The 23,730-nt window shown below is 39.0% G+C and overlaps 2 protein-coding genes across 8 annotated transcripts in view; one reads left to right on the plus strand and one right to left on the minus strand.

Annotated features, from left to right (window-relative positions):
- NUDT6 (nudix hydrolase 6) overlaps positions 1–7,691 on the minus strand; it is a 32,305-nt gene extending 24,614 nt beyond the window's left edge. The window contains exons 1-2 of one of the 3 annotated variants that reach the window (XM_033215193.1): positions 7,543–7,691; positions 2,076–2,279 (exon numbers count right to left, since the gene is read on the minus strand). Coding sequence is in view for 1 of the 3 variants with exons in the window: in XM_033215191.1 (XP_033071082.1) it covers positions 2,076–2,279; positions 6,984–7,221 (442 nt within the window). In the remaining 2 variants the exon portion in view is untranslated. The other 2 variants (XM_033215191.1, XM_033215192.1) reach the window with 2 other exon arrangements.
- Positions 7,689–23,730, plus strand: part of SPATA5 (spermatogenesis associated 5) — a 374,551-nt gene continuing 358,509 nt past the window's right edge. For 3 of the 5 annotated variants that reach the window (XM_033215188.1, XM_033215189.1, XM_033215190.1), the window contains exons 1-8: positions 7,692–7,952; positions 12,310–12,434; positions 13,711–13,868; positions 18,087–18,145; positions 18,746–19,387; positions 20,648–20,777; positions 21,022–21,078; positions 23,228–23,351. In XM_033215188.1, coding sequence (XP_033071079.1) covers positions 7,790–7,952; positions 12,310–12,434; positions 13,711–13,868; positions 18,087–18,145; positions 18,746–19,387; positions 20,648–20,777; positions 21,022–21,078; positions 23,228–23,351 — 1,458 coding nt within the window. In that variant the 5' untranslated portion in view covers positions 7,692–7,789. Of the gene's footprint in view, positions 7,953–12,309; positions 12,435–13,710; positions 13,869–18,086; positions 18,146–18,745; positions 19,388–20,647; positions 20,778–21,021; positions 21,079–23,227; positions 23,352–23,730 lie in introns of all 5 variants that reach the window. The other 2 variants (XM_033215186.1, XM_033215185.1) reach the window with 2 other exon arrangements.

The raw sequence follows: 23,730 nt of genomic DNA on the forward strand, positions 1-23,730 counted from the left end.
TTTTCTGGAAATCTAAGAATTTCCTTAACCCTAGTCCTTAAAGGGTAGTACTGAGACCACCACCAGCAGCAGCAGCAGCAGCAGCAAAAACAGAAAAAGCCAGGAAAACCATCTGAATTTTCAGGCCCCACCCCAGACCTACTGAATCAGAAACTCTGGATGTAGGGCCCAGCAAACTGTTGTAAGATTCCAGGTGATTTTGATGCAATCTACAATTTGAGAACCCCTGTCTTACTCCGAGGGAAGTCTTTTCTCAACTTTCTTATGTCTCTGAAGTTAATCAGCCACTTCAAAATTCTACTCCACACTTAAATTACACTATTTTAAACAACTGTTCGGCACAATAATGTAAATATTATTAAGAAGTAATGTTCAAATCATTGAAAAGTTGGTTTGCTTTACCTGAAATTCAACATAAAAGTTATCATTTACTTTACAAATTCACATAATTAGTGCTAACATGTTTTACTCTATAATAAATTTATTCCCTGATCCCAATTCAGTGCTACTATTTGAGTAGTGAAGTTTAATTATATGTGTAAAATAATATTCAAGTATATCTTTTGGAAAACTAAACACTAAACTTGTTCTCTGTGTTGCTGTCTACTGATTGAGGCAAACTTCATCTATTTAAAAAGCACTATGTAATAGATACTGTAGCCCCCTTGTCCAGTTTTGCTTCCTGTGGTTTCAGTTATACAAGGTCAACCATGGTCTCAAAGTGTTACATCACTACTCTTGTGCTTTGGGGCCATTAATAAGGAAAATAAGGGTTATTTGAAGCCAAGTACTGTGACACTGGGACAGCTGATCTGATAACAGGGAAGGCTACTAAGTAACTAATGGATAGGTAGCCTATAGATACACTGGACATGGGGATGATTCACAGCCTGGGTGGGACAGAGCAGGATGGTGAGAGATTTCATCACACTACTCACAACAGCATGCAATTTAAAACTTAAGAGTTTTTTCTGGAATTTTCCATTTAGGTCATAATGCCTGTCATTCACCTCACTTCACCTCATCATGCAGGCGTTTTATCATTTCATACCATCCCAAGAAAGGTGAATACAAAACAATATTTTGAGAGAGGCCGGGCGCGGTGGCTCAAGCCTGTAATCCCAGCACTTTGGGAGGCCGAGACGGGCGGATCACGAGGTCAGGAGATCGAGACCATCCTGGCTAATACGGTGAAACCCCGTCTCTACTAAAAAAAAATACAAAAAACTAGCCGGGCGACGAGGCGGGCGCCTGTAGTCCCAGCTACTCGGGAGGCTGAGACAGGAGAATGGCGTGAACCCGGGAGGCGGAGCTTGCAGTGAGCTGAGATCCGGCCACTGCACTCCAGCCTGGGTGACAGAGCAGGACTCCGTCTCAAAAAAAAAAAAAAAAAGAGAGAGAGAGACCACATTCACATAACTTTTATTACAGTATACTTTTATAACTGTTCTAATTTATTATTAGTCATTGTTAATCTCTTACTGTGCCTAATTTATAAATTAAACTTGGCCGGGCGCGGTGGCTCAAGCCTGTAATCCCAGCACTTTGGGAGGCCGAGACGGGCGGATCACGAGGTCAGGAGATCGAGACCATCCTGGCTAACACGGTGAAACCCCATCTCTACTAAAAATACAAAAACTAGCCGGGCGAGGTGGCAGGCGCCTGTAGTCCCAGCTACTCAGGAGGCTGAGGCAGGACAATGGCGTAAACCCGGGAGGTGGAGCTTGCAGTGAGCTGAGATCTGGCCACTGCACTCCAGTCCGGGCGACAGAGCGAGACTCCGCCTCAAAAAATAAAAAAAAAAATAAAAAAAATAAATTAATTAAACTTGATCATAAATATGTGTGATAGGAAAAAACATGGTATATATATAGGGTTTGGTACTATCTGCAGTTACAGGTGCCCACTGGGGGTCTTGGAACACATCCTGTGCAGATAAGGTGGAACAACTGTAATCATTTAATCAAATAACTCATTCCACATGAATAAACTATTTGCTTAGCTGTAACAAGCAAGAAATTGGGTGAACTTCTAAAAAGTTAATTCTGGTTGTCATGAGTTTGAGTTTGAATTACCTGCAACTCCTACTTGATGTGAAGCATATCCTGGTAATCTGCTGGGCCCTTCTCCCAGCCACAGAGTCAACGTTGATGAATCCGATTCTGCATGGTGAAAGCAGAAGCCCAGGGAAGCGGCGGGGGCAATAAATCGGCTTTGGAGGATGGGAATGTGCAGCCATACAGCTGTTCTACCTTCTGATCGCCATTGCTGTACTGCAGCTAAATGCAGAAGAAAAAAGTCTAAATAATTTCCAAAGAAATGAGTGGAATAAATTAAAACTCACCTCAGGGTTTCACCTCCTCCATGAAGCCATCTTTAAGCAAAAGAGGCCCCCAAATATCTTGTTCACATCGTTGGCACTGGAACTACCATGTTTTATAATAACCACCTTGTTTATATGATTTTTCCATCAGACTGAATTCCTTCAGAATAAAGTCAGTACACTGCTGACCTTTATATCTATACCACCAAAGACAATGCTTGGCACGTAACAGATGTTCTGTAGTTTCAGAGTAGACAAATAAATGGATTTATACCAAATCAAATACCATTTTAATGCTGTTCCTTTTAACATCCTTAGGTTTAATCTTAATGACAATTATGGACTTCTATTGTTTTCTTCCTTTAGGAGTTCTGTTATGTTTTTAATGTATAAATTTCATGGTAGTTAAACTTTGTTTTTAAATAATGCATGCTGGTTCTAGAAATTTTGAAAAAAAAATATGAAGAAATCAAACTTCACATTTTACTAGCATATAGGAATAAAATTCTAATTTTACTTTATTATAGATAATATCATGATGAACATAATCATAGGTTTTCTATCTTTGCCTTCTTTAAATTCTCTTACTTTATTACTTAAGATTGAGCCAGGAGAAAAAGATGCTAATATCTATTTGAAACTTACTAAGTTCCAAGCACTTTGTATATATTATCTCATTAAGTACACAACCATGAAAGGTATTACTACCTTAAGTTTATAGGTGAAGGAATAAATACTTCAGTTTTAGAGTTTTTAGAAAAACTTTTCAGATCACTTTTTTCATCCATCATCTCACTTAATCTTTATAATAACCCTGTAAAGCATGTGTGTGTGCGTGCGTATGTGTGTGCATGTGTGCACGCATGTAAGTGTGTGTGTGTGTCTGTCTTTGGGGGTTGATTATATATCTAATAGTTAATTAACTTTCCCTTCTCTTTTCCCTAGCTCTGCAGTAAGCTCCTCTCTTTTAAGGACAATGTTCTCTACCTCTTTGAAAGTCGGTGTGCCTAGCACAGTGACAGACACATGGGGCCTTTAATAGAGACTTCCTGATTTGAGTTAGCATGCAGTGCAGTTATGGGATCAGGTCCTACTTACCTTGCTCTCTTTCTCTGATGTCATCTTTTAAAAATTGAGGTAAAGTACATAAAGTGAAATGTACAAATCTTAAGCGTACATTTCATGAGATTTGACATATGCATATACCCGTAACTCACACTTTAACACTATAGAACATTTCTATCACTCCATAAATTTTACATGTGCTCCTTCCCAGGCAATCCTTCCAATCAAATTAAAAGGCTAATTTCTAAAAGCCATGCTATTTGCTTACTGTTTTATATCTACACTCTTTGTCTTGGAGAGTCCACTCTCACTGCATTAGCTGACATCTACATGAGGATGGCTGCCCAGTCCTGATCTCACTGAACACTAAACTTTCTGTTCTCCAGTTGTTCCCAGACATTTCCTGTCCTGAAGGTTACCACTTCAAACTTACCAAAATGTGTTCAAAACTGCATCTTTTTTTTTTTTTTTTTTTTTTTGAGACAGAGTCTTGCTCTGTCGCCAGGCTAGAGCGCAATGGCGCAATCTCAGCTCACTAAAACCTCTGCCTCCTGGGTTCAAGCGATTGTCCTGTCTCAGCCTCCCAAGTAGCTGGAATTAAAGGCACGTGCCACCACACCCAGCTAATTTATGTATTTTTAGTAGAGAAAGGGTTTTACCATATTGGTCAGGATGGTCTTGATCTCTTGACCTCGCAATTCACCCACCTCAGCCTCCCAAAATGCTGATATTACAGGTGTGAGCCACCGCACCTGGCCCATACTGAATCTTACACCCCAAACTATCTTCATTTATAAGCTTATTTATTTCTGGCACCAATGCTTGAAACCTTAGAATCATTTTTAAATTGCTTTCTTCTTTTCTCTAATAAGCTTTATTGCTTTTTCGTCCCCCACCTCCCATTCCCATTGCTAATATCTATCCTTCAAAGTCCAGCTCATATTCCACGTCTTTGACCAAAGTCTTTCCTAACCACTGCTCATGAGCTCACCATTATATGAATTTAAAGACTAGTATGTATGTACAATTTATTAGAACTTATTACATATGACCTAATGATATCTCTTCCATTAGCTATTTTTTCGAATCCTATTTAATATTTTATGCATTTGCAATCCTCCAGGTTAACCCTACATTATGCACTGGGGCTCAATTTGTACTAATGAAACGATTGGTTTGCCTAAAGTCACATAGCTAGTTGGTGGCATGGCAGGGACCAGAACCAGCACTATTTCATTACTGATGCAGATATATTATGTGTGAAGCTAACAAAATATTGCCTGATTATCCCTCTAACTTTAGTTGTTGGTAACAAAACATCAATAGTTCATGTTCTGAAAGAATATGAATAGTTAGCTTCTTATTCCACTAAGAATATGGACTTCTTAGTCCATAAAGACTAATAGCAGACTTCATGTGTAAATAGTCTCTCTTTATAGGCACTACCATTCAGTTAGTTTTGTTCAATTATAACAACAGAACCAGCAGGAGTTCTTCAAGGTAGCATAGTGCAGTGAGTAAGACAGGTGTAGAGCCAGGGCAAGTAATTTTTCTCTCTGTGCCTCAGTACTGTCATCTTTAAAATGGGAATAATAATACTATCTACCTCAAAGGGTTGTTAGGAGGATGAAATGAATCACTATTTGTAAAGATCCTAAAACATCTACCACTAAGTGCAACAAAATTTGTTTTATTGAAAAAATATAACAAGTATTTGGTACTTAAGTTTACAAATTAATTTCATCTTTGATCAACGCATCTATCCAGTAATTAGAGCTGGCGTTATTCACAAAAAGCAAGCTAAGAAGCAAACATTTTCAGGGGCAATTTGCCTAATGCCTGGCTAAGCCCATGGCAGAACCTGGTACCTGAACCCAGAATGTGCAACTCCAAATTGAACAGCTTTCTGCTTTGCTGATTGGGGTAGTGCTTTGTTCACCTGTTTGGTCATTGATAAGTATCAGTGTGTGCAACACCTGTGTCTACCCACACACTGGAAGATAAATTGATTGATTCTCCTATTAGTGACCTCGTTGCAGTCTAAGTGGGCTTGTCAGCAATTACTACCAAGTAGGAGAGAAAATAATGTGAAGAGGTAAGAAGTCGGGAATGAGGATGAGTAAACATAGAAATAACTAACTCAATTAGATTTACAGATATGCTTCTTGCCATATTGCTCAATAGGATAAAGATTATTTTGAGTTTCCAGTGTGAGAGATCTTTCCATTTTCATGCTATGCCTTCAATTAGATTATAAGACTCTCAGAGGCAGTTTGAAAAACTGCTGCACCACTAAATCAAGGACTTCTTCCAAAGTGAAGGCTCCTCCATCCAAGCTTTCTTATCACTGGGCTCAAGCTTCAAAGCCAGTAGAAAGTTTTTTTATTGAAGACTGAAACCACCCACCACCTTCCCTGGTTAATCATAAAAGAAGCGTTATTCTAAAAAACCTCTAGTTCTTGCTGGGACAGCTATTGACCCAATTTGCATACAAATGTGACACTTTGAACCTCTCTGGTTTACTATTTGATAGCCCAACAGGGTGACTATATTCAATAATGATTCAGGCTGGGTGCAGTGGCTCCAACCTGTAATCCCAGCACTTTGAGAGGCCAAGGCGGGAGAATCAGTTGAGCCCAGGAGACTGAGACCACCCTGGGTAACACAGTGAGACACGTTTCTAGAAAAAATAGAAAAAAGTCAGCCAGATGCGCGCCTGTAGTCCCAGCTACCCATGAGGTTGAGGTGGGAGGATTGCTTGAGCTCGGGGTTGGAGGCTGCAGTGAACCGTGTTCCCACCACTGCACTCTAGCCTGGGAGACAGAATAATACCCTGTCTCAAAAAAAAAAAAAAAAGCCAAAAAAAAACCCCAAAAAACTTGTACATTTAAATATAACTAAAAGAGTAACTGGATTGTGGTTGAATGCTTGTGGTGATGAACATCTCATTTACCCTGATGTAACTATTACACGTTATATATCTGTATCAAAATAGCTCATGTACCCCATAAACATACACACCTACTATGTACCCACGAAAATTAAAAATTAAAAAAGAAAAAGTCTCTTTGGTTCACTCAGTCCACCACCCGTATTAGAATGTAAGGCAGTTTTTTTTTCCTTGGGAAAAGTGTCCGACAGAACCAAGGCTCGGTAAAGGATAGTAATAATGTAATAATATTAACAAACATCTACTGAGCTTTAAATAAGTGGCAGGCACTGTGCTGTGCACTTCATATGCATTATCCAAATTTACTCTCAGTAATTCCAGGAGTTCCTATTATCGGGGTCTACGTAAGAGGAAATGGTGGTTGACGGCAATTTCCGAATGTCCCACACTAGAAAGTGGACCAGCAACCAGGGTTGCAGATCCCAAAGTCCGGAATCTTCACCATTTCACCCAACCGCCTTAGAGGCCTCCCAGCAAAAGGTCTAAGCACAAATGCTCCAGAAAACAAGTCCGGGTCACGCGTGCCTTCTCCCCTTCCCTCTGGGCTCGATACTGATGCACAGAGCAACTCGGGAGTAGGGGCCGTGGTTACTTCATTAGAAAAGCTCTGAAGCCCCGGGAGCCCTTCGTCCCAAGCGCACTTGCCCTGCAAACCCTTCTGGAAGGCGGCAGCGTCCAGGCGGTCCAGCGCGTCGAGCCGCGCCAGGCGCACCGAGATGCCCCCGAATCTGTCCAGCTCGCCCTGCAGATCGCACGTTCCAACTGGGGGATTCCGCACGTAACCCTGTGCGCCCGAGGCCCCGCGGTAACCCGCCGAAGGCCCAGGGCTGTACGTCCGAGCAAGCACCGCGCGCCAGCCGGCCCAGCTCAGTAGCGGCCGCATCTTCACGCCGCCTCATTCGCCCGATACCCAAATGACCCTTCCGCGCGCCAGATGGAGATCGCGGCCGTACATTTTAGAAGAGTGCCATCAATTCCCTCAGAGTTGAGCTAGGGTTACCACGCTGCAGAGCTATGCCAAGAAGACTGCAAAGTCGTCCACCAGCCCCTCTCAGCAATTTGTCCCGCTCCAGATAAGCGGGGAAAACCTCCTCCCCTACCGCCACCCACTTATTTTGTTTGGTAGTCTAATTCAACAGACGTCGGTTTAGGAATGGGGAAGCCGGGAGGAGATGCAAAAACGTCCTGTTTTTCAGAAATTCACAGTCTAAGTGGCAGTTCCGTTCCCGGAACCTATCGTCTTTCGCAGACGCCGTTCCAGGTGTTCCAAAGATTGCTGGTTTTGAAAACTTCAGTCCCTCCCACCACGCTGTCCGCTGCTGCGCTCCACTCTGGAGATTACGGCGCAGGGGCGGAACCTCGCTGACTTCTGCCCCGGAAGTTTTTCTCTCGGTGGACGCGCGCACGTTGAGTCGGCTTTTCTACTGCTTCGGCCAGGTTGCCTTGTGATCATGTCTTCCAAGAAGAACAGAAAGCGGCTGAACCAAAGCGCGGAAAATGGTTCGCCCTTGCCCTCTGCTGCTTCCTCTTGTGCGGTGGCACGGGCTCCTTCTGCTGAATCAGATTTAGCGGCAGCCGCCGGGACTCTGACGGTGACCAACTTCTTAGAAAAGGGTAAAGAACTCCGAGAGGGAGACTAGGGGCCGAGGGGCGCAACCTGAGGGGAGGGAGACTCAGTGATACTGACTTGGGGTGCAGAGACTTTTGAAATTTGGGTGTGGCATGGGTCTGAATGCGGCACAGAAGCGTGTAAGACTTCTGTATGTAAGAAGCATGCAAACGTAGCTGCGCCTGCACTGGAGAAGTTAGGCTGAAATTGTTTATCCGTATCCAAGGTGTCTCTTGTAAATTATTTTGATTTTTTAAGTTGCACTTGAAACGCTTTGTCTCCTTTAACATTAACGACATATTTAATTGCAGAATTGTTCGTAACTAGCTAACATGGGATACTTATCCTAAAAAACTAAATAACCAATAAAGTAAAAATGTGGATAACTCTGCCTTTAGGAGTGATGATATAGCATTTTCTTCCAGTACTACACAGGTTATGATATTTAATAACTGCTAGTAACTGCACACTGCTGTTAGCAGTATATATAGCTCATCTAATTTCTACAGAAGCCGTGACCGATGGGTATAGTAATGACCGTTTTATAGGGGAAGGAAAGGCAACGTGATTCCATTCAGGCTACACAGGTACTAAGAGACAGAGCCGATATTTGAGTCCAGATGTGTTTGACTTCAAAGCCATTGTCCCAGATGACAGCTCCCTTGATTTGGGAGAACGAATTTATACTTAAAAGTCTTATAAATTGAATTATAAATTGAAATTTTATATTTGATGTGTAATAGCTTTGAACAATGGACCAGACTAAACTAGTGGCAACATTTTTTATGTCTAATCAGACCTTAAAGACGATTTAGGTCTTTAAGACCATGTTCACATGGTATTTTCACTCTTCCTTAGGTATGGGAGGACAACTTGTTCTGTCCTGAAGGTTTAACTTGTTTTTGAACTAGATCCTTCCCCTTGACATCTAAACATGCTCATTTCTCTTCCATCTTAAATCAGAACAAAAGCTCCACATTTTCTTCCTGCAACCATCTCTCTGTCCATTGCCAAACTTCTAAAATGGAGTGGTCTCTGTCGCCTCATCACTTACATACTCTCCTTAGCCTATTCCTCTTTGACTTCCACCCCGTGGTTCCATGGAAACTGTTCCTGGTGTGGTCTCCGAGCATCTCCATGTTGATAAACCTTACTTGACCACAGCAACTTTTGGTATTTTTGACCATTTCCTCCTTCTTGAAACACTTAACTTCTTATTTGTTGTCAAACTTGCCTAGTTTTCCTCATCTTTGTTGATGTTTCATCATTTTCCTTTGCAGGCTCGTCCTCTTCCCTTGACCATTAAATGTTGACGTTTGTCAATTCTTAGTCCAAAACCTTTTTTTCCTCTCAGTAAATCCTCTCTCCTTAGCAAGTTCATCCAGTGCCCAGAGTTTCTCATCCATAGTCTCTTCAGTGTCAGATTTATATTTGTAAATCTTTTGTTTTTGCGCCTTGATATAGTTGTCTTTTAGCCAAGTGCTTCTCAAGCTCTCTGTGGTGAAGACTTTAACATTTACAATAGGTCACAGGTTGGCATTTTTATAAAATACAGTCAAAATGATTTTCTAGAAAAATAAGGAAAAAACTTTATTAAACAGATGTGAAATTATTCTGCAAATTTCAATAAAAGCTTCTAAACACTTATTCTCGTGTCTTGCACTTGTCATGAAGCACTGACAAATCGTCGTGGGCCATGTTTTGAATATAGTACTGTACAATCACTCTGCTCATGAGTGTCTCTAAGATACTTCAGGACTAACTTCATGAGCCCGTATGTCCTCCAACAAAACAAACTTTCATTCTGTTCAGCTTTTTGCATTGCAAAATTCAGAAACCTAAGAGTCATCCATGACTCTCCCCCCCATATCTCACATACCTAGTTCACCCCTAAATCATGTTTATTACCTAAATATTTTACATTTTCCTCTTCTGCATGCCATTCCCACTGTTTCTACCTTAATTTCAGACGCCATCATCTCTCACCTGGACTGCTACAACAGCCTTTTAGCTGATTTTCCTGCTTCCAGTTTTGCCCCTTACTCGTTTTCTGTTCTGCAGCCAGAATGATCTTGTAAGATGCAGATCTTGTCATGACATTGCTTTTCATCCCTTTCTGGACTCCCATTGCTGTCAGAGTAATGACCAGCATCTTAATGCAGCCTGTTGCACTATTGTCCTGGGTGGTCTTGACCTTCTTTACATGGTTTCCCTATGTTTGTTTCCACCACTCTGCCTATACTCTCCTGAGGATGCGCCATAACACCTTCTGCCCAGGAACTTTGTACATGCTGTCTTCTTTGCTGAGAATTATCTTTTTCTTCTCTTCATTTAGTTAGTTCCTACTCTTCTTTCAAACCTGATTTTAACATCACTTCCTTTGAGAAACATTCTCATATTCGAAATCAGGTCAGATCCCACATTATAGGCTCTCCTGGCACTCTAAGTAATTTTTTCATTGTATTAATCTTAGTTTATAATTTTACAGCTCTTCACTGATTGCTTAATAACTCACTCATCCTACAAGGCTATAAACTCTGTGAGACCAAGGACTTGTGGACAAAAGTGCCTAGCATAGTATCTGCCATATAGTAGGCACGTAGTACTTATTTGCTGAATGAATAAATGAAGGGTGGATGGTTGTTTGAAATTATCTTTACTATCTTGTTAATCTGATACTTAAGGTGCTCAATCAATGTGAAAGTAGTTAATGGGGAAATTAGATGTTGACATATTTTTAAAGTATTGTAGGAGTGAGGTGAGAAGGGAACTCTGTGGACAACTTGAGTAGACCTGTGTAGTGTAAGCAGAGAACATAGTGGTGATGTTTTGGAAAATGAGACTGGTGGATGGGAATTTGAACATGATTACCCTTGAAAGAGAAGGTGGAGAATAAATCCTGGGGCATGGAGAATGTGCTGGATAGGGTGGAAGGAGAAGTAGAAAACTAACGTCTTGGGAAGGACTGAGAACACTTGTGTGGTAATTGTCAAGAGTGAAAGGTAGTTCATTGAGGTTTAGGAAGAAAAAGGTGGGAACTGAATATTATGAGATCATCTAACGGCAGTATACTTTGCTGTTAATGACCAGCAAACTATATAAGATACCTAATGCTCATTGGAAGATTGAATTTCTGTCCAGCCTCTCGTATTATGCAGTATGTGTTAATTTCATTTTATACTCAGTGCTGTTCATCTTAGCTTTATGAGATGCTTTGTTTTTCCAGATTTGCACCTCTTGTAAGAAGAAAAAGAAACATGTTGGGGAGTTATTTTGTAGTGACAGAATAATGTAAATCATATTTGTACCTTATGGTTTTGCTTTCATTGATTTTCTTTTTTATTACAAAATATCTGTTTTCTGATTATTAAGGAAAACTTAGGTAGATCTCTGTGATTATGGTATATATGTTTACAATAAATTTTATAATGAAGTTGTGACATTTTTAAATTACTTAAGTGTTTCATGGATTTTGTGCTGAAAAGAAAAACATTGTATACTCATTTACTACATTTATTCATTTTATGGCAATTTATTGTGCAACTGCTGCATTTAATACATTGTAAGCATTGGAGATACAGAGAGAAATAGGACCCAATTCCTGCTTCAAAGCAGTATACAATTAAGGAGAAAGACTAAAACAAATGAATATTATGATAAATGCTATTAACGCAGCACAGGGTGCTGGAGGAATTAGAGGAGGGACACCTAGCTAAATATGGAGCTTGGTGGAGGTGGGGTGGATAGGAAGGAGTGGAAATGTCAGCACATCATTTTCAGAGGTGGTGTTAACTGGACTGAATTCTGGACCCCCTTTTTCAGCCAAAAGTTGAAATCACTAGTGGTGATTTCAGTCAGTGTGTTTGTATAAGGAAGATGACTTGTGTTACTCTCTTTATCTATTCTTGGTAATACAGAAGAAAAAGATCTGGTGGTGACCATAATGTGGGGCAGAAGTAGAAACATAACTTAATCCTCTAGAGCCAGATGGATGTTCCAGTTCCCAGTTCAATCCTTTGAATACTAGTAGCTGACTCAACTTTGAACTTAAAGCTCAGAGACTCTCTTTTGCAATTATGTTTAGTTCTTAAAGAAATTAGAGACTCAGAAAAAAGGAAACCAATGCTCACCCCATAAAACATCTTCTTTTTAGTTAATACTTAATATGTTGCCAGTAGACCCTCAAAAGCATTTGATTTTAAATCTGTTTGTTATAACAAAAGTTGGAACACTAGTTTCTCCAGGGTATGATAAGTACATTCATGTGGTTATATGGTTAGAGTATTTTTATTTACTGCAAAAGAAAGCATGCTTTAACTTCTGTTACAAAGTAGTAAAAAATAATTTTGTTTTCTTTCATAGTAGATGACAGAATTCCTAAAACATTCCAGAATTCCCTTATTCATCTTGGACTCAACACTATGAAGTCTGCAAATATATGTATAGGTCGACCAGTGTTGCTTACTAGTTTGAACGGAAAGCAAGAGGTAAGAGTCTTTTGCATTTCCTTAGTTTAGAAATAAAGACTGAACATTGCAAATCCAAAAATCTAAACTCTGTAATGCTTTTGAGTGCTGTGGTGGTCAAAGGAAATGCTCATTGGAACATTTTGGATTTCAGATTTGGGATGCTTAGCCAGTAAACATAAGGCAAATATGCCAAAATCGAAAATTGAAAATGCTTCTGGTCCTAAGCATTTTGGATAAGGGATACTCAACCTGTGTTTGAGATGTTTCTGATTTTAATTTTCAACACAAGCAGGAATAAGTGAAAACTGTATTTTAAAAGACATTAATGTGTATAGTAACTCTCTGTTCCTTTGCCGTCTATGACTCTGCTGGGCATAGTAGCCCCTAAAATGTTATGTAGAGAGAAGTGTTTCCTCCGGTGGTAGTGCTGGTATTTCTCCCTGTCAGTTAGTTGTATTTCTTTATAAAAATATTATTTTGGGGTAAGAAGGTCACCTGTTCTGTATGTAAATATTTTATTATTCTCCCTGGTTTCAGCTGTTTCTCCTTGCTGTCATTCTTCATACCTGAGATTCTCAGCCTAGAACCTTTCCTGGATCATTTTTGGCAACTTGGCTTTCTCCTCTGCTACCAGCCCCTTATCTTTCCTGGCTTCCTTTGATGCTTTTCTGATCTGCTGGGGATCCTCTGGAAATTCTTTGAATTTTTTTTGTCTGCTGATGGCACCCCTCTTATTCTTTTCATTTTTCTGGCTTATACTTTAAAGTTCCTTTGCTGTGTCTTGTAGAAGAGAGGACTATAAGTGTGTGAGCTCAAGCTAGAAATTTTCGCTCCCCCCTCTTAACGTTTAAATTTGATGAGACCCAGGTTCTGACAAAGTTCTTGTTTTGTGTCCCTATGTCCTGGATGTAGTTTAATTTCCAGGCTGAATTACTTTACAAGTTATCTTGCCTTAATATTTTTGTCATTTCCTCATTATCACTTGTTAATGCCTTTATCTTTTTTCATATGTCTTTCATATCTTCTGCTGTCTTCACTGTGGGATCATTCGTGCTCTTTAGAAAAAGATGTAATATTATTAAAAAGTTTATTTTTCATGAGCCCTTATAGTATTTAAATTTTTAAAAAAATGCAATTTGTCTTATTGCAATTGGTATCAGATTATAACTCTTTTTGTGTAAAGACTGTATTTTGCATATCTAAGTACTTGACTGTCCTTAGCATTCTACCTTGTAAATTGATGGTATTCTATGAATATTTATTTTCTAACATTTTTATTTCCTCTGTCTGGCAGGTCTATACAGCCTGGCCTGTGGCAGGATTTCCTGGAGGCAAGGTTGGCCTGAGTGAAACGGCACAGAAGAATGTGGATGTGAGGCCTGGTGATGCCATCCAGGTCCAGCCTCTTGTGGGTGCTGTGCTACAGGCTGAGGAAATGGATGTGGCACTGAGGTTTGGCTCTTTTCTTTGGTGACTATCTGGATCAAAGCTGCCCAGTAGAAATATAAGAGTCACAAATGTAAACCACATAAGTAATTTTGCATTTTCTTGTAACATTTTAAAAAGTAGAGAGAAACAGGTACAATGAATTATAATAGTACGTTTTATTTAACCAATATATGTAAACATGTATTTTAACATGTAATTATAAAAAATTACCAATAAGGGCTGGGCACGGTGGCTTATGCCTATAATCCCAGCACTTTGGGAGGCCGAAGTGGGTGGATCACTTGTGCTCAGGAGTTCAAGACTAACCTGAGCAATATGGCGAAGCCCTGTCCCTACAAAAAATACAAAAAATAAAATTTCTAGGCATGGTGATGTGTACCTGTAGTCCCAGCTATTTGGGAGGTGGAGACAGGAGGATTGCTTGAGTCTGGGAGGTGGAGGTTGCAGTGAGCTGGGATTGCACCACTGCACTCTAGCCTGCGTGACAGAGTGAGACTGTGTCTCAAAAAAAAGTTACCAATAAGATATTTTGCATCCTTTTTTTCAAACTAAGTCTTCAAAATCCAGTGTGTATGTTACACTTACAGCACATCACAGTTGAGACTAGCCCCATTTTAAGTATTTGATAGCTACATGTGCTGACTGGCTAGTGGTCACTTGTGTTATATTAGACAACCCAAGCTAAATGAGTGCTATGTAATTTATAGACTGAGGACTTTTATTTTCCATGATTAGAGTATGCCCTGATATTTTAGGTGAGAGTAATTTTCATTGATGAATATTTAGCAGTGTTTTTCACCTTGACTTGCAGTGTAATCAGGGCTTCTTACAGTTGTAAAGAAAAGAGTAGATTACTGTGAGTCAAACAGAAACAAGTTTTAATTAAGACTATGCAAGAAAAGAACTTGACTGTATATTTTAACTTGTTGATTATTCAATTTAGTAAAACAAACGGTCGTTACTATCAGATTTTAAAATAATCCCTCACCACAGGCTAATTTTTTGAATCTGCCTATCAAGATAGTTAAGGTATATTATCCATCCTCCTGGATATTTGATATCTAATAAGATTTTGACTCGGTTTGCATATACAAGTCTTATCAAAAGTCATTTACAAAAAGCATCTTTTTATACTTTAATGTCGCCTTAGTAATAATTTGGGGGATGTGTTTACATTATATGTAAGAACTACAAACCATTTTCTAGTTATCAGCTTGATTTTAATATGTTTTATTCTCTTTTGCTACTATTGTAGATTTTAGACTTGAGTTTTGGCATATTTTTTCCTTTATAACAGGAAAATGTTTTCAGAGCTTATAGTAACAGTTTAATGAATAATAAAAGGCAGAAGGGACAGGAGACAATATGTTGACCAGCAGCTGTATACAGAAGCTTTGTATATATTGCACGTATGTATACACACGCACACATTTACCCTTCCCTTTTTAAACAGGTGAAATAGCTTAATGAGAAGTAACTTGCCTAATATTTTATGAGGTAGTTAATAGTACTGTTCAGATTAAACTGGATTATTCCTCAGACTATGTCTTAAAACAGTGCTACAGGTAGCAGTAATTCGTTGACAGGAATTAGCATTTATGATGACCTGCAAACTAGTCAGACCTCTTGAGTGCACAGCAGTCTTAGGTGGGTAATGATTGCTTATTATAGAGGACTGTATATATTTTAAATGAAAACTCAGGTTTGAAAATTTTGTTTTAAAAGATCTTATGTTTTAAATGTGGCAGCAGAGTATAGACAAGAAAGTTAATTTCCAATTGGGAAAATCAGTCATTTTAGTCTGCTTAAATCCTTCAGTTGCAACTGAAAGATTTTATAATTAATAGTAATGTTAGAGCTCCTTCTAGTGGAAATTGTTTTATGTGCAACTATTATTTTTTTAAAAGCAAAAAAACTGGTTTGATATTTTTACTGTTCTTACATGTGTTTATAAATACCTTCTATTCGGAGTTTAACAAAAGCAATTTAAGTATAACTTGGTTTAGAGTTCCATAAACAAAAGTAAATGTACGCATTTAAGGAGATACATGCAATTTTCTCATTAGTTTATACATATATTTGATTCATGAAATTTCCCATTCTATTTCTTGCTCTTTCTTTTATATGAATAGATAGTTGATTCTCATTATTTATGTTTAGTTATGTTCTATCAAAGTTGCCTTGAACACCATTAGCAAATACGGAGACATTTCTTCTAGAGGGAAATAAGTACGTATAGACATACATGCAACGCACACACACATAATATATGTAGTGTATATATAATATAATACATACATACACACACATTTTACATAGATTTAATCTTAAAACTCCAAAATAATTCATTCTGGTAGATTTTCTTTTCTTTATTTTACAAAAGAGAAGAGGAGATTTAGAAGTGTTAAGGGACTTGCCTGAGGCTGCCCCGCTACAGGTACTAGTGTTGAGATTCAAACTCCCTCCAACTGGCCCCAGGCCTGGAACTTCTTCACTGCACTGCTGTGTCTCCTATCACTTCCATTCTCTGGTCATCTCTGAATGAGAGCTGAAACAGGGTGGAGAGTCACCTTATTCTATATGGTAACATGGGTGTTGGGTAACCCAAATTTTTTGCTGCTCTTCCGTGTCACTAATGACCACAAATGTTTTGTGAGTATTGATTTTGGGGTACACATAAATTTTTGGGAGTTGGTAAATTTGCAAATACAACGTCCACAGGTATTGAGGATTGACTATATTGTATTATTACTGATAAAAATGATTGGAAGCCAGGCACAGTGGCTCACGCCTGTAATCCCAGCACTTTGGAATTTGGCTGAGGTGGGTGGATTGCCTGAACTTAGAAGTTTGAGACCAGCCTGGGCAACATGGTGAAACACTGTCTATACAAAATGTGTATATATGTAAAAATTAGCTGGCCGTGGTGGTGAGCACCTGTGTTCCCAGTTACTCTGGAGGCTGAGGTGGGAGGATCACTTGAGCCTGTGAGGTGGAGGTTGCAGTGAGCTGAGATCACACCACCACACTCCAACCTGGGTGACAAGAGTGAGACCTCATCTCCAAAAAAAAAAAAAAACCGGAGAACAAAGTTATTTTGACCAGATGGGCACACAGGCACATGCCACCAAGTCTGGCTAATTTTCTTTTGTATTTTTTGTAGAGGTAAGATTTTGCCATGTTGCCCAGGCTGGTTTTGAACTCCTGAGCTCAGACGGTGCACCCACCTCAGCCATCCAAAGTGCTGGGATTACAGGCATGAGCCATCATGCTCAGCTTCCAGTCACTTACATTTCCCCTTGAGCTAGACTGTCCCCCCTCTACTGGTCACTGACAGAACTAGACAGCTATTTGTCTCCCCTCCTGATATGGGCTGCTTATGCACAGAGGAGGAGGAAAAATGCTCTTGTTCTGAGAACTCTCGAAGAGCAGATTTCTTTATAAATGTATAATATTTAGATGTGTTCACTTCCTGCACTTAAGCAGCGCTCCGGGGAGACACAGTTATCATTAGGAAGGAGGAGATCTCATTTTTCCTCGGTCATGTCCTGTCTCCAGAAAAAACCTTCATTGTAACCATTACTCCGCTTTTTCCTACTTCTGCCTCTTCAAGTAACATACTGTATAGGACTAATTTTCTTGAAGAAATAATTTGTAAGTTATACTAAGAGAATGAAGTAAGTTATTAATAAGAGCCTTTTCTCCAAGCTAGGCAACTTTATAAAGGGAATTATTAGTTTAGGTCAGCATTTTAAAAATGTTTTTGACTGTGACTCTTAATAAAAAATGGATTTTTTCATCAGATTCTTTGTATATACACATCCATAGATATAGTGCTCATATACGTGCGTATGTGTACGTATGTGTTAGAAGCTAATGTTTTACAAAGCAGTATTTACCCTTTCTATATTCGGTGTACCCTGCATTTCTTATTCTATTAACAAAGTGCTGAATGGGGCTGACTGAAATGATTTCATTACTCTTGTGTTTTGAAGAACATTGATTTATGCCACTAAGGCAACAGATTCCAAATGATATTTTCATGGCTATATATTTCTGAAAAATGTCCGTCATTTCAAAATTGTATACATTATTTAAGGTTGCAGGTGGATTATTCTTTTGATTAAGTCTATATTATAACTATATACATGTAATTTTATACCAGTTTAGTTTCTGATGTACGTAGTGCTGATTTCTGTCCCCTTCTCATCCTTTTAACAGTGACAAAGATATGGAAATTAATGAAGAAGAACTGACTGGTTGTATTCTGAGAAAACTAGGTGAGACAAATATTTTAAATTGTTTTCTTAAATTTTAAGCTGCAAGGCATCAGCAAATAAAGTGTCCTTGAGGGCTTATAAGTGCACAGTAGTTTTCTTCAAAATAGCTTTGAGAATATTCCCCTCAATGGATGAATATACTTTTAAGATAGGGATGTGTTACTTTTCCTGGTTAATTGGCAGTTGAGCAGTGGAAAGAATATGTGACTTGTCTGTGGAAAGAGTCAGTGGTAGAATTGAGACTGTTCTTGCCCTTTCCAGTGAGAGATGCTATCTTGGGAGTGTTGGTTTGGGTGTGCCATTTTCATTTAGTTTATTACTGAATATGGAATGCCTGGCTATTTGTTGATGTGGTTGCTAGAATCTGAGATCTACTGTGTGTGGAGGATTTCAGAGAATCATCTTTTCCTTCTATCTCCAGATGGTGCTATATTATAGGGGAATATTAGGTCCTCAATATTTTATGACAATTATTTTATTAATACTCTGCCTTTGATTTAGTCTTTTCAGTCAGATAGTAGATGAAATGTATTGCTCTTTAAACATTAAACTGGTAACAAACATTATGCTAACATGTATATTTAATAAATTATTTTCTAGATGGCAAGATCGTTTTACCAGGCAACTTTCTGTATTGTACATTCTATGGACGACCGTACAAGCTGCAAGTAGTGCGAGTGAAAGGGGCAGATGGCATGACATTGGGAGGACCTCAGAGTGACTCTGACACTGATGCCCAAAGAATGGCCTTTGAACAGTCCAGCATGGAAACCAGTAGCCTGGAGTTATCCTTACAGCTAAGCCAGTTAGATCTGGAGGATACCCGGATCCCAACATCAGGAAGTACTCCTTGTATACCAGTTGATGACAGAATTACAAATAAAGCCAGTGATGTTTTGTTGGGTGTTACACAGAGCCCTGGAGATGGCAGTGGACTTACGCTAGAGGAAGTCGCAGGTCTTAAATGTAGTTTTGAATCTGCCAGAGAAGGAAATGAGCAACTTGCCGAAGAAGAGAGACTGCTAAAGTTCAGCATAGGAGCAAAGTGCAATACTGATACTTTTTATTTTATTTCTTCAACAACAAGAGTCAATTTTACAGAGATCGATAAAAATTCAAAAGAGCAAGACAACCAATTCAAAGTAACTTATGACATGATAGGAGGCTTAAGTAGCCAGCTGAAAGCAATTAGAGAGATAATTGAATTGCCCCTCAAACAGCCTGAGCTTTTCAGGAGTTATGGTATGATTATCTTCAGTTTATTGCACCCAAAAATGTTAAATTCAAATTAAAAGATAGTTGACACTTATCTAGTGATTGCTCATCCTCTTTTCCTGTTTTTATTTTCTGAGTAGTGGGTGTGGTAGAAGATGTCAGTTGCTTTGGGAGATGCCAGTTAAATGGGCCATTTTCTATGCCTTGGTATTTTTAGGTTGTAATGTGAATTAGTGACAGCCTTGTCTCTTCTACGAGCGTATTTCCACAATTACCTGTATTGGATCTAGAATAAGTATCTTGTCATGCTGGGTCATCTGTAATGACTGAAGAAATAAACCATTCAAATACATTAGATAAAACTTCTTTGTTAGGAAATGTAACTGTGTACCCATCTTTTTGCAGTGAAGCAGGTCATTAAGGGAATGGCTTGACTCAGGAAGCTCAGGGCTTCCGCTGCCTTGTTATTGCCAAGATCCTTTGCATATATTTGCTGTGTCTGATCTCTCTGCTTTTTCCTTTCTCATGAATCTTATATATACATACATGTATGTATATATATGTATGTGTAAAATGAACCCTTAGATTGGCATTTTGCTAGTACTTATGTACATTTTATACTAGCAAACATATGTACTCTTCAAGGTGGTTAGTTGGAAAAAAACTGGGATTGGTGGCTGCACTATGTTTTTTGATAATTGAACTGTGTTGTGTGGGATGGGGCTTGCAACAATGTTGGTGTCCAGTTTTTTTGTGTGTGTGTGTGAGAGGGAGTCTCGCTCTGTCTCCCAGGCTGGAGTGCTGTGGCGCAATCTCTGCTCACTGCAAGCTCTGTCGCCTCCTGGATTCACGCCATTCTCCTGCCTCAGCCTCCCGAGAAGCTGGGACTACAGGTGCCCGCTACCACGCCCGGCTAATTTTTTTGTATTTTTTAGTAGAGACGGGGTTTCACCGTGTTCGCCAGGATGGTCTTGATTTCCTGACCTCGTGATCCACGCACCTCGGCCTCCCAAAGTGCTGGGATTACAGGCGTGAGCCACTGTGCCCGGCCTTTTTTTTTTTTTTTTAACCAACATGCTTCCTCTGTTCTGTGGTCTACAGAGAATGAAAGTCATTGCTGGGGATCAGTGTTTGGGCTAGTTAGTACATCTTTCTGGAGGGGGAGAAAAAACTCTTGACTCCTTGTGATGCAAGGTAAAGTTAAATTTTGTAACTCATGTTTGAACTTCTTACATTTATAAGAAACCTGGTGATGGTGAATCTAGTGTTTTCTACTTTTTCTTCCAGGAATTCCTGCCCCTAGAGGAGTGTTACTTTATGGTCCTCCAGGTACTGGAAAAACAATGATCGCCAGGGCTGTTGCTAATGAAGTTGGAGCCTATGTTTCTGTAATTAATGGTCCTGAAATTATAAGCAAGTAAGTACATGTTTTAATAGAGTAAACAATATCTTTCCAAAATGTGGTTTTTAGAAATGATTGTGTGGTATTCTGTCTGATATTTTGTACATTGAAATATTTTGCTTCTTAATAATTGTTTGGAAAATAATTTTTGAAACTAATTTTAAGTATTATAGAAATATTGAAAATTCAGATTAGCTTTTATAGACAAAGCTTTAAAAACAATAAGAAATGGTCTTTAAATACGTTTTATTTGTTATAGATTCTATGGTGAGACTGAAGCAAAGTTACGTCAGATATTTGCTGAAGCCACTCTACGGTACTTTTTATTTTTAAATGTTTTGGAATTAATAATCAAGGCTATATTAGTCAAAGTGAGATACTAGCACCTTATACAAAGCATAAACAGTAGTACAAAAATAATAGTGATAGTAGTAGAAATAGATTATAGATCTAATGAAATTCTATTTCTATCTAATCTTTAAAATTCGATAAATGTTATTAAATTACATAAAGTAGAAGAATTAAGACATAGTACTTGATAAGTCATGTGACCTTGTTTGAGCATAGAAATCCATGGCTTTTGGGTGCTTAGGGGTATCTAATATGTTTAGTATTTCTAGTAGACTGTATTATTGTAGCTCTTTATATTAGAACTTCGTTATGTTATACTTTGCTTCAAAGGGACAAATCTTTTACCCATTAAAGAATGACTCTGACTGGATGTGGTGGCCCATGCCTGTAATACCATCACTTTGGGAGGCCAAGGCAGGAGGATTACTTGAGCCCAGGAGTTTGAGACCAGCCTGGGCAACACAGTGGGACCCTGTCTGAAATTGGCTGGGCACAGTGGCTCACACCTATAATCCCAGCACTTTGGGAGGCCAAGGCAGGCAGATTACTTGAGGTCAGGAGTTAGAGACCAGCCTGGCCAACATGGTGAAACCCTGTCTCTACTAAAAATACAAAAATTAGCCGGGTGTGGTGGCAAGTGCTTGTAATCCCAGCTACTCGGGAGGCTGAGGCAGGAGAATCTCTTGGACCTGGGAGGCAGAGGTTGCAGTGAGCTGAGATTGTGCCATCACACTCCAGCCTGGGGGTCAAGAGCGAGACTTTGTCTCAGAAAAAATAAATAAATAAATAAAAATAATTAGCTGGGCATGGTAGCACATGCCTGTAGTCCCACCTACTAAGGAAGCTGAGGCAGGAGGATCACTGAACCTGGGAGATCAAGGCTGTAGTGAGCCATGATTTCACTGCTGCACTCCAGCCTGGGCAACACAAACCCTGTCTCAAAAACAAACAAACAAACAAACAAAAGCAAAACAGTGATAGAGACATAGCTATATTACAAGTGATGTTACGTTTGACTAAGTTATAGACTAATATCCTAATACTCATTACAGTGTAACAGTGAAACCTAAATTCCTGAACTCAAGTGATCCTCTCAAATAGCTGGGAACTCAAGTGAGCCTCCCAAATAGCTGGATGTATAGGTGAGCACCACCATGCCTAACTAATTTTTGTATTTTTTTTTCTAGCAACAGGATCTTGCTGTGTTGGTCAGGCTGGTCTTGAACTCCTGGGCTCAAGCCATTCTCCTGCCTCAGCCTCTCAAAATGCTGGCTGTCTTGGTGTTTAATATCGTAATTACTGCTCTTGAATCAAAAAACTCACCATTTTTGAAGTTTATTTTTTCCCCCAATGATAGTAGATGAAATAAGCTGTTTGTAGTCCTAGTACTATACTGAAAATTTTAAAATTAGTGGTACACCTGATTGTTTAGTATGCTTTTGTTGTTGCTGTGTTCATGGCAGTTGAGATTTCCTTCTGTGAGAGAATTCACATCTGTTTATGGGAGAACTGATCATCTTGCAAGTTTTTATTTTAATGGTTTAAAAATAACAGGGTATTTCTAGTTTATGTCCTTTGGTTTCAAACCTGCTCCAAGGGATAGCATCTCTGGCCTCAGCTTCTGAATTTGATCCAGTCATAACAACTTAATGGGCATTACTGGGGAGAGTTCTGGGCATTACTGGAAGAGTTCTTAAGAGACTCTCATCTCTTTTTTTTTGTTTTGTTTTGTTTTTTAGTAAAGACGGGGTTTCACCGTGTTAGCCAGGAAGGTCTCAATCTCCTGACCTCGTGATCCACCCACCTCTGCCTTCCAAAGTGCTGGGATTACAGGCATGAGCCACCGCGCCCGGCCAAGAGACTCTAATCTCTTAAGCAGCATACTCTACTCAATTACCCAGCCTTTTAGTGGAAGGCAGATAGAATAGAATATGAAGTTAGTGAGTTAGTATTTTGGGCTAGAATGAATCTAAGGTTTTTTAGCTTAACGTTATAATATCTTTATAATATTAAGTAAATTCTAAATTTGATATGTTGCATTTCAATTAAAAAATTAAAACTAAGTAAAACTTCAAATATAGATGAGAGATTTCATTTTACTTGTTTGTTTTTAGACATCCGTCAATTATTTTTATTGATGAGCTGGATGCACTTTGTCCGAAAAGAGAGGGGGCCCAGAATGAAGTGGAAAAAAGAGTTGTGGCTTCACTCCTAACACTGATGGATGGCATTGGTTCAGTAAGTATAGCACTAGTATTGATTCTGTGTAGGATTAATTCTTAATACATGTGTAGTGGCAAAAACTATTGAATGTGTCAGTGTCTTTGGATATTTTAGGATAAAGGAAAAATATTGGCCATAGTAACTAGGGGGAAGATCTGTAAAACAATTTGTTTTAGTAGATTACTTAGTAACTGCTAGGACAACATCATAACCTGGCAGGTTTTTTCTAGCATATAAAATACTATACCATGATGGATTTATTTTGTGATAAATGCTATTAGCTTTAAAACTTGAAGCAAAGATCAGTAAGGAAGATTTAGCAGTTAAATTTTAGGGGATTTTATTTTATTATTTATTATTTTTTTTTTGAGATTGAGTCTTGCCCTGTTATTCA

This window comes from Trachypithecus francoisi, unplaced genomic scaffold (assembly GCF_009764315.1).
Source record: "Trachypithecus francoisi isolate TF-2019V2 unplaced genomic scaffold, Tfra_2.0 Lachesis_group1, whole genome shotgun sequence".
In the NCBI taxonomy this organism is placed as follows: domain Eukaryota; kingdom Metazoa; phylum Chordata; class Mammalia; order Primates; family Cercopithecidae; genus Trachypithecus; species Trachypithecus francoisi.